Genomic DNA, 11,946 nt, shown 5'->3' on the forward strand with positions numbered 1-11,946 from the left:
GAGCTCCGGGACGCGCGTAAGTCTCGGGGCTTTCTAAAAGGGGCGTGTCGGGGCATGTCGGGGGCGCGTCTAAAATGATGCGGCATTTCGGGGGCGTGACGCGGCGTTGCGGGGGTGGGCCCGGGGGCATGGTCGAGGCCTCCGGACCAGCCCCCGGGTCGGGTAACGGCGCGCCAGCAGCCTGCTGGCGCACGCAGATTTACATCTGCTTTTCGCAGTCATAAATTGTGGAATAAAGGTAAGGGGGCTTTAGATAGGGCCGTGGGGGTGGGTTAGGTAGGGGAAGGGAGGGGAAGGTGGGGGGAGGGCGAAGGAAAGTTCCCTCCGAGGCCGCTCCGAAATCGGAGCGGCCTCTGAGGGAACAGGCAGCGCGCGCTGGGCTCGGCGCACGCAGGTTGCACAAATGTGCACCACCTTGCGCGCGTATCTTATAAAATCCAGCGTACTTTTGTTTGCGCCTGGTGAGCGAACAAAAGTACGCAATTGCGCAATTTTTTAAAATCTACCCTTAAGTGTGATAAGAGAGATATCTCTAACCTTATGCCTTCTTGTCACTGTAGTATATCTAACGTTCAAATACAAAGAATCAAAAATCCTTCATTACCTCACACAAGAAGTCATTCCATTTTAGCTACATTTAAAGGCAAATTTTGGTATTCAAACCATTTTAAAATCACTCCCATCCCCTCATTAATCCTTTGAATTGCACTAACTGGATCTCTCCCTGCTGTAACCACCAACTGTACCTCATCTGCATATATAAATCCAGAAAATCCCAAAGAATGGATCAATGACCCTAGTGGCTGTAAAAACACATTAAATAACAATGGCAACAATGGATAGTCTTTAAGAACTCCACATTTAAGCCCAAAAGGATCTGAAAGAACACCTTTCACCCTTAGTGAGGCAGATGGCCTTTCAATATCAACCTCTTTTAGTCTATTTTGCATCTCAGCTTGGCATTGACTGAGTCAGACCTGATTTTTCTCTAATTCCCTGTGCTTAGTCAAATTATTATTTCAACAAGCTGCAAGACTCACAAAGTATCCTCTATAATGACTGTGAAAAAAGAAAAGCTTACTCCTTGAAATCTTGTTGAACCCAAGTATGACAAGGTAGAGTAATAAGAAGACAGATATGAACATCCAGGCTAAAGTAGATAGCGTTCTCCTTCTGTCTCAACTAAGGGAGCTTCTTTTTAACACAGAGGAAAGTCCATGGTTTAAAGCCAGAAGGGTACAGGCTCAAATCCTGAGATTTCTAATTGGAAAATAGGCTTAGGCACTGCACAGCACACAGAAAGTATTGCATCTTCACATAGGTATAGTGACTAAAAATGGAATCTTTGATAGTCCCATAAGAGCAACCAAGAGCTAGGCACTCATCCAGGGTTAGTGATGAGCCGATACTCTGAGCATCAGGTAGAGATATCTATGGCCCATCAAGCAACACAAAAGAGTATATATAAAAAAGGGGGATCCCCTTTTCTCTTTTTTTTTCCCCATGTTGTTTTTCCCTCAACCTGGTAAGCTGTACTTGGGGTTCTAATTTCTGTTTTGCCCTTTGGAGAGGATACTCAACCCTGAAGAGCTAATAAGAGCAGCAGCTGATACAACAGCACCTATAGAACCAGCCCAGCATATTTGGGAGATCAGCAAAGGATCATTCAGTAGCTACTACTGAAGTCATCCCAAGCATCTTTGAGGGTGTCCTCAAGTGGGCAGAGCGCTGAAACAAGATGGAGATCAGCCATACTAAATTGAACCCAAAAGGAAATGTGGATTCCTTTCTTTGAGAGTGTGGTTGAGGCTGCTATGTGGCCTCAAGGGTAGTGGACTTGGTTCTATATTGAATTGGAGAATCAAATGCTGCCTACGGACTCTCCTGAAATCCACAAAGACCTATAGGAGGAGGTTTTCAATACTTCACTTTGAAGTCCAATTGCAAACAAAAGTCCTGGCCCAGCAACTAAAAGTTGCCTGTTATTACTGGCTGTTCCCTGATGAGCAGTCAGGAAGATGTAGTAGATACAATTGTAGACTCTCATTGGGATCCTTACTAAGGAGTATGGCCTAGCAGCTAAGTCATGCATCATTTCTTCAAAAGCACCCACACTAATACCTAGATTTATCAAAATGCTAAAAATATCGTGGAAATAGTGCCTGTGCTAAAAAAAAAAAAAAGGGGTCGTGGTTAGGATAATTTTCCTGGTACCGCATCATGCAATACATTTATTTCACATCACACGCTGAATAATCCACTGCAGGCACGTTACCTACCTGCATGGTTTGAGAGAGAGAGAGAGAGAGAGAGACTCACATAAAAGTTAACTATTTATACCATTGTAAGAGGGGCCACTAGTAACTCAGGTTGAGGTCTGTGGGTTGGGGTAAATTTTGGGAGGCAGTTTTACATGTACATTCATACATATAGACAGCACAGTTGCCATCAGTGAAGATTTTATGTGATTTGGAGTGATGACAGGTGAAAGAAGAGTAAATTAGTACCGTTTACTTTCTACCTAGCTTGATTGCACCTAGGTAGAAAGTGCATCATTAAGTAGAGAGAACATGGTACAAATCTACTCTTCTTTTACCTTTCATCATTACAAATGACATTACATTTTCACTGATGGCAACTGTGCTGTTCATACCTATGACTGTGCATGTAAAACTGCCCCTGAAAACTTACCCCACCCCTCAAATCTCACCCCACATTCATAATGCCCCTTCTTATATTGGTATAAATAGTTAACTTATAAGTGAGTCTCCACATAGGGTCTCTCTCTCTCCCAAACCAGCATTTGCAATAAAAACCATTTCAGCTGGTAACGCACAGCTAATGGAGGCATAATGCACAGAAAAAAGGTGTAGTTATTTCTGGTGTTAAAACCTGCATTGCTGTGCATTACTTTATCGCACACCATGTTAACTGACCCTCATTTCCGTTTACTCCACTCTAACTCCTCCCACTCAAATGCAATTTTTAAATTTGCATACACATTTTGCAATGCGGTATTTATCGCAAGCGTTATGGCATTATTGCAGGCGCTAAGGCCCTAGCATGCATGATAACGCCCTAATGCATTTTGATAAATGATCCTCAAAGGTTGCTACAGTGCTTTATTCCTGCTTGCATATTAGCAAGTGACCCCTAGTGTCTATGCAGATTTTTTGAAAGCGTAGGTGCTTTTCTTTTCAATTCTGATATAAAAACCCAAAGCCCTTGCTGAGGAGTCACAAGTAGTTGAGAGATTTATTTACTACTCACAGTCAGTGGTTAATAATTTACCGTTTTAAATTATTCTTTATGTCATTTTTGTTGGGAGGAAGTTTCCCCCACCATTCCTTCCCAAGAGAGATGAGTAAAGATTTGAGGGTTGGTTTTTTTTTTTAAGTTATCTCGGCATTCCTCAGTCCAAATGATTCCATTCCAAATCTGGCAATTGGTTGTAGAAGGACTGAATAATATCCAGTTTATTTATTTATTTATTTTCCAGCACTTCAACAAAGTGGATTACATTCAGATATTGAAGGTATTTTTTTCCTATCACCAGAGGGCTTACAGTCTAACAGGTAAATGTTAAAAGGAGTGCACGTACCCCCATAAAACGTGTGTATTGTTACGTGAGCAAAGAAACGCTTAAACGTATATCATGCATGCAAGTACACACATATCATTTAAAATATCCCTGCCACGCCTACGGGGGGCAACCTTTATGCACATATTTTAATAACATACTCGTATTCGTGACCATGAGGGAGTGAGAGAGAGACACACACACACACACACACACAATCTGACACTCTATATATCTCCCACTGTAAGAGGGGCACTTTCAACTCAGGATGGGTTTTGGGGGTGGTGGTGTTACAAGGGTCTACAGACCCTTGCGCCATAGGCAGACCAATGTAACACTGTCCCCCTCAAAACCCACCCTGAGCTGAAAGTGCTCCTCTTACAGTGGAAGATATATATAGTGTCAGATTCTCCCTCTCTCTCCCCCCCCTCCCCCCCACCAGTGTTCAGGCACCATGATCAGTCTTTGCAAAATGTGGGGTTACGTGTTTAAGTCTTGGCCCCATCCCAAAACACCCATGTCCCGCCCCTTGTATACGTCCTTATTCTTCCCGGCTTCTTAAAATTCACATTCCTCACGTGCAGCCCACATATGGGGCCATTTTTGCATGAGCAATGCTTTTAAAATCTACCTGTAAGTCTGTACCTGAGGCAATGGAGGGTAAAGTAACTTTCCCAAGGTCCAGCAGTGCTATTTGAAGCCTGGTTTCCCTGATTCATAGCGCGCTGCTCAAACCAGTAAGCTACTCCTCCATAACAGAGAGGAGAGAGGAGGAAATGAGCCACCACATTGTTGCTCCCTAAAAGCAAACAGCTAAAGATTTGGCCACAGAGTGCAAGAGAAAAGAGAGCAGAGGAGAGCATTGAAGAGTTCACAGCAAGCAGTAGAACCCAGATCTTTCAGGGGAATTGTTAAGGGGCTAGGAGGACGCTTCCAGTTTGCCCATGGCAGCTTCATAATTCATCCAAGGATAATGAAGGGACCCTGAAGGAGAAGTTGAGGACCAGATTCATAGATTTACTGCTTTCAGTTGTATTATGGAGATAACCTGAGAAACGTGCACCATGTGCCATATTTTTCATGTTGAACTACTACATCATTGAGATTTTATTTTGGAATACCATCAGAGTCCAGCTTCTTTATTTGAATTTAGATGAAGAGATTATTCAAAATGCCCAGGGTCCTAGAGGTTTATCCTTCCCTCCCCAAGAGAGGACCTACTTTTGGGACAGAGAATGGGCTAGAATTTAACCCTGGTATTGAGTATATGCCCCTCCCTGCTGGGGCCAATCTGAGCTGGGGGTTACATAATAATCTTAGAGCAATCCCTGGGGCACTGCCGGAGGAGCGTTCAGTCCCTCCCTCCACCTCTTCTTCCCGAGCGGGGTGGGGGTGATCAGGCGCTGCTGCGGCTCCCCGAGTGAGAGCACACCCCCAACCCGTCCGGCCGTCTGTGCAGGACACTTGCCAGCGTCGGTTTTTGTGACCGCCGTACAGCAGTAAGGGAAACCGACGCCGATAAACCTGGTGTTGGTTTTAGTCGCTAAAAACCAATGCCGGGTTTATCTGTGTCTGTTTCCCTTACTGCCGTATGGCGGTCATGAGAACCGACGCCGGGTTTATCGGCGTTGGGTTTCGTGACCAGCGTACGGCAGTCATGAAGACTGTTTAGGTTTGCGACCCCCATGCGCACGTTAAGAGAGCCCCAATGTTGTTAACAATGCATCGGCCCTTATGTTATTAACATTGTCTGTGCTATTTTAAATGAAAGTATATCCCTATCCTGGACTAAGGATGAGATGCAGTTTATTGGGAAAGATGCTTCCTTCTAAAGTAGGAGGTTATGTGATAGGATAAAGTAATAAGGGGATGCTGCCAACTATCAGTTAATTTACTGGCAGTCAGTACAAAAAAATAATAATAAAATGGATTGTCTTTAAAACTAATCTAATGTCAGCAAAATATCAAGAATGATGGAGCATTTATCTGAAGTACTATTGATCCAGATCCTGAGATGTTGTACTACTCAGAACTTATGGCCTGTTTCTTGGTACATAAAGGGTTGATTCTTGGCATAGTAAGGGGAAGGTGTAATTTAGTGATTCGAACAAAGGCCTGCAAACCAAGGAATCCAGGATTGAAATCCCACTTCTTCCTCTTACACTCTGTGTGAACTTGTGCAAGCCACTTTGTCCACTCCTGGTACCCATGTAGATTCTAAGCTGTTTGAGACAGAAGATATTGTTCCTGAATTTAAAAAATGCTATAAGCCATCTTAGAAAAAATGGACTAAACATTCAAATTCCCTTTCCCTCCTCTTCCCATATGTGCACCAAGTGGACACTGTAAAATGTGTGTCCATATAAAGTTAGGTGGTGAGTAAAGTTTTTGCAGACTATCATTAAAAGAAAACAATTCATGAGTTGGCACCTCTGATTAACAGCCAGGCTAAATCAGATAGGATTTTCTGACTAACCCAGCTTTTGGAACTTTCTTGTAACGGAGATGGTTGAAGCCAGTTGATTGTAGATAAAAATTATGAGATCCCCACTTGGAAAATAGATTGTGGCACTGTGGAGTGCACAGGAATTGTTGAACTTTCATATCCGGTAATCCCAAATAATCAAAGCCTTTGCATTTAAATCTACAGTATTGTTAAATCACAAACTATTTTGCTGCTGACATGTTCAATTCAGTTGCAATCTAGATTGAGTAAATCCGAATTAGAAGCAAAGGAAATCCACCTAGCCTTAATAAATACAGTGACACTTATTAAAAAGGTATTGAAATCCATGATCGGCTACAGTCATCAGCAAAATCCAGGCAACTCAACTGAAATCAATAGAGCCATAGCAGCTTTCTTGTAGACAATATTGAAAGTGCACTTAATAGGAATTTAACAAATGTAGTCTATGGAACACAATGACAAATGCATGCAATGTATGTTCACAGTAATTACTCAGCATTTGTTATGATAATGTGCTTAAGGAAACTTAGTAGAAAGTATAAGTGGAATCGAGCTCTTAGTTTCTGTTGTGGGATTCGTGAACCAACACAGAAATACAAAAATGTAAACTCCCAACCTTTGTGTACTACAAGATCCACTGACCAGATTCCTGCATTGGTCGAAAGATTCAATTCCTAGTTTCCGAATGCAGTTGATTGCAGCAATACAGGGTGAAACGATTCAAACTCCAAGTTTGTGAGTGTGTTTGTAAAGGGATTGAGAAGTTTACATGTCTTATTCTGCCGTTCATTTTTCACCAGAAAATCCTTCCACTTTAGCTTTGGGGGTAATGATCTGTTGACAGCAGGTTCTTCTGTGATATAACCATTAGCCTCACCAGGAGGGTCAGGAACAATACAAATTCAAAACCCTAATGGTCTTGGCTTTTTTTTTAAATGTATATTTAAACTGGAGCTGGTACAAGAATCAAATTCCAAAGAAACTACACTTTGGGGGGGGGGGGGGGTGTTAGAAGTGTGATAAGGACATTGGAAAAAAAAATTATGTGAAAGAAAAATAATTCCACCCACCTCATGTATCTGTCATAGGTCACTCTTAGGAAATATGCACACTGTAGCAATTAATGTGTGATTCTGATTCAACATGAAAAAATAAACCACTCAGCAGATAAAATGGTAGATGTACTGACTATAATGCAACCTTCACAGCAAAGCTTTCGGAACAAGATCTGTACAAATGTGAGCACTCAGTCCCTACATTTAACTTGCAAGAGTCACTATGAGGCAGGGACACTGTGTATTCTAGTGAATCCTGAAACTCAATAAATAGCTTTCCTATGCTTGTGCTGAATGACATTTATGCAGGTGCCATAAAGTGCAAGGGATCCCCAAACTAGGTCAATGAAAATGACCTTGCCTTGCCTGGAGGTCATGGAGCTAAATCCTAGTGTTTGCAGAAACTTTTCAAATGAATGAGCCAGAGGAAATAGATCAACTATAAATAAAGAGAGTGAACGAAAACCATGAAAAAAGAAAGACAAAAGGAAAAAGGAAAGGGAAATCATACTGCTCTGAAGCAAAAATCAAGCTCTTAGCTGTAATCTTAAGAGGTAAAATCCAACAAATTGCAAAAAATAACAATGGAGCATGCACCATATAACACGAGACCTAACCCTTAGATGGAAATTATTCTCCTCTTCAGAGATTTAATACTATATGTTGTAAAAGCATATAACTGCAGATTGGTAGCACTGTAGTTTAAAAATTCTTAAAAGCGTGTACAAGGATTTTTAACTACTGGAATGTATTTGTAAGAGGGCTGAAGCTGGGATCATTGAGCTATCAAGAGGGGGGGGGGATGCATGACATGTTTTCACTGAAGACAGATGAAAACAGGAATTTCTTTTTGAAAAGATTAGATTTTCAAAAATAATGCTTTTTTCACTTGTTTTTAATTCTAGCACCAGTACAGATTTATATCTATCCATCAATTGGGCTGTCCACAGTATCTGCCTATCTTTTCTCCCTTTTTCTCTATCTATTGTAACCAGCTTTTCATGCTAAATACCCATCCTATATGTTTCTATCTCTTTTCCCTTCTGCACCTCTTTACCTGGGCTTTTATTAAACCCAACTTTATCTGGACTCTGCCCATACCAAGGTTTACTTCTAGTCACATATATTGCTCCCCTATTCCAGCCCTGTACCTCACCTGGCACATAAAATGCAACAGGCACACACTGCATGCAACAGTCCAATTTCACAGCATGATTTCAGAGAAACAGATAAATATGATTTTTTTTTTTTAGCATCAAAGGATCATTATTACTGTTAGATATGTTTCATTCTGTCATTGACAAAGTGCCCTATTGAAAGTTTCCTCACCTTATCTGAAGGGCTGGACAGATGATGGTCAGATAGAACAGCAGAAGTTTTCTAGACATCTTGAATGAGAAATCCAGATCTTTCCTCTCAGAGTTTCCACATCTACAAATATATAGTGGATGCTTTTTCTATCCCTCTCTCTTTTTTTATATGTGTGCGTGTGTATATATACACACACATACATGTATACACACACACCCACACACACACAATGTATTTCGATTTCTCAACTACAGAAGCTTCACCTCCTAATTGTCGTCTTCCAGTCTGTCAGTACTAAAGTGACCTCAAGCCAGATGTGGTGCTGCAGCTGTAATATTTTGACATCAATAGGACGGCAATAAAAGAACACTTATATGAACCCTTAAAAGAGAGCAGAACACCCAGAATAATCCATGTTCAAGAGAGGGAAAAAATGTCTCTATATATCCCTCCTTTTCCTGCAAATTAAAAAATAGCCATTCATTGCCTCTCTAACTGCTGACTGGTGCTGTTATTTTGCTTCTGAATGTCCATGTTCTTAAGGGTCTTTATTCCATTCAATCCCTTCTTCCTCCTCTTCTACAAACAATCCCGTTTTCCCAGTGTGAAGCAGACAGGTGCAGAAACGCAGCACCAAGAGCTCCACTGGTTTATACCAGTGCCTGGGACACCAAATCACCCCTCTCCCCGTTCCTTTTCCGAGTTCTTCTTTCTGTGTTTTTCCACTCTGTTTTTCCTTCTTCAGATTCCTTGTTTTTAATTCTAATTTTCCCTTTTAGATCCTTCTGGAAATACAAATTGAAGTTGGACATTTCTTAATCTACTCCTAGAGAGAAAGCAGAAAATTAGAGAGGGAGAGAGGGAGACAGAGACAGAGAGAGAGAGAACAATGCTAAGAGATAAAACCCAGGGTCCTAAATTCCTCCCATTTCAAGAACAGTGTACAAATCTCACTGCTTCTTATTTCAGGTAAGCATGAAAATGCAATGCTTTCCTTTATTTCCTATTAGGTTATCCTTACATGAGATCAAGGTGAAATAATCATCTGCTATGATGTGGATATATGGTGTAGATGGTGGTAAAATGATGGTAACTAAAAGAAATACTGTAATTCTATCACAATGTTTCATGACAGAAAGCACTAAAAGTTAAAAATCTTGTGGTGAGGATGCAGGCAGTAAAACATATTGTACTTTTGTATAATAGTTTATTAAACGATAAGCCACAAGATGAAAGAGTAAATGTTTCTCTATCACCAGAACAAGTAACAATAGCTTTTATTAGTTTTCTTTTCATTATAAATTAACAACTCACAACTTGTCCTACCTAACATTCCCTGCTGAATTATTATTTATGGTTCTTCTCTGTTAAACACCCATGACCTTCCTTCGGTATTATTAAAATGTAGATTTAATGGGATTATCTATCTATGACTTACAATTTTCCTTTCAATATTCCTTAGGTGGTCTATTTGTCAGAATTCTTTTTGGCCTCTGGTGGAAGAATTTTTATTTTTTTTAAAAAGTTGAAGTACAACTATCATAAAAACAGATCATCATAAGATAGGTTGCTCCAAAAAAAATATATTCATCATAGTCTGTGAATAGATATTCACACCATAAAAATAGATACATCACATTAACTCCATTAATACTTTCTACTCCACTACAACAATGCCAAAATCACCTAAATGAATGCATACCTTCCATTAGATTTTGGGAATCCTTGAGCACATATGCTGGAGTTTGGAATAAATTCTGGTCAAACTGATGTCATAGCAGCACAGTCCCATTGTTTCCTATAGCAGTAATATTTGACACATTTACAACTTTCTGACACTTTGAAAGGAATACTAATTTAAACAAATCTTCAGTTATTCAAGCCAAGAACCTGGTATTCCTCTCCCCCCATCTCCCTCCCCAGGACCTTACTCTTTAGCTTCCATATTCTGTATCTGCCCAACCCAAAAGTTAACCGGCTCTGCTTAGTTCTAGTCCTGCCTTTCTCTAGCTCCGCCTCTTTCCAGACCTTCGTTGTTCCTGTTCTAGTCCTGTCCTGTTCCAGCTGGCTCCCACTCCTAACTCCATTTCAGCTCCATTTGTTTCTAGCCTTGCTGGTCCAGACTATGGCCCGGTTCTGCTTCAGCCAGGTCCAGTTCCATCTCCAGCCCTGCTCGCTCCAGCTCAAGCTCCATGTTCTAGCCTCAGCTTTGACCCCCAAGCTCCAGCATCAGGTCTGGCCTTGACATGGTGGGTCTCATATTCCTGCTACACTCCAGCTCCTACTCATGAATACTAGCATGAGCCAGTAACCTGATACTTTTACCTTTTATATCGTGACGTATAGTCATAACGTTAGACCTCTCTCGCTCTCTCATACACAATCATTTGGTTTATACCATACACACTAACATTTGCATTCTATATACTCTCTACATGCATGCAAACATTTACATGTATAACAAATTCCCATCATCTGAAACACACAATATACACATCCATAGGACTATGGATTTGCAAGACTTGAGGGAGCTCATTAGATATAAGGCAATCAATATTTTAAAAAAAACCCCAAAAAATAAAGGAGAACTTATATAACTTATCCAGCTAAAGGTAGCCAGATAATTTATCAAGAATATTCAGCAGGCTAAGTATGATGCCGAATATCCTCTAATAAAGATATCTGGCTACATATAATTGGATAACTTTGAAACCTTACTAGCTATCTTTCAGTTTTGCTGATTAGGTTTCAAAGTTATCCAAATACTTGTACCTGGATAACTTTAACCATTATATTAAAAATATAGAGCCGGTTAAGTGATGTCAATGCAGTGAAATAAAACAGGCAGCCTAAAGGTCCTTGCGGACCAATCCCCCCACCCCAGTGAGCCGAAGCCCCTCCAAACATAAATGGCATATGGGCTGGCTCGGCACCCACTCTCCTGGCCTTCTCCCCCATAGTGAGAAAAATTTCAAATTTCAGCATGATCAGAGCAATGCAGGAAGCCACTAGGAGGAGTAGGTCTGTACTGTGATCCTGGTGCTCATTGGACTTTGTGGAATGGCAGGTGGATGGTAAGGTTAGGGGAGCTGCCAGCGAGGAGGGGAATGAGAAGCAGATGGAGGTAAGCACATTTTTACTCACCATGGGGGAGGGGTGACAAGCCAGTCCATATTGTTTTTACTCCTAAATTTGTGGAAGGGCTGGGGCCTGAGGCCCGCTTTTTTGTCAGTGGAGTGGGGGGATAGGGCCACCAGACCCCTTAGGCTGCACTTTTTTTCCTGCATTAGCACCACTTAATCACATATATTCTTTGAATATAATCAGAAAAGTTTAAAGTCACCTAGGGACACATCCCTACAGAACTTTAACCATGCTCATGCCCTTGTCTAGAGTTAGCCCAAAAACTTATTTGGTAAACTTCAAATAAGTTATTCAGCTAATTCAACTCTAACCTGGAATGCCCCCGATTTCTTCTTACTTATCTGGCTAAATTTCATTTAGATAATGACTTATCTGGCTAAAGTTTAGCC

General features: G+C 41.0%; 1 protein-coding gene across 1 annotated transcript in view; it reads right to left on the bottom strand.

Annotated features, from left to right (window-relative positions):
• LOC115094361 (gamma-aminobutyric acid receptor subunit gamma-4-like) overlaps window positions 1–9,268 on the bottom strand; it is a 643,570-nt gene extending 634,302 nt beyond the window's left edge. Inside the window, exon 1 of the mRNA XM_029607335.1 lies at window positions 8,432–9,268. Coding sequence (XP_029463195.1) covers window positions 8,432–8,490 — 59 coding nt within the window. The 5' untranslated portion in view covers window positions 8,491–9,268. The remainder of the gene's footprint in view (window positions 1–8,431) is intronic.
• Between the last annotated feature and the right edge of the window lie 2,678 nt (window positions 9,269–11,946).

The sequence above is a fragment of the Rhinatrema bivittatum genome, chromosome 6 (genome assembly GCF_901001135.1).
Source record: "Rhinatrema bivittatum chromosome 6, aRhiBiv1.1, whole genome shotgun sequence".
NCBI lineage: Eukaryota > Metazoa > Chordata > Amphibia > Gymnophiona > Rhinatrematidae > Rhinatrema > Rhinatrema bivittatum.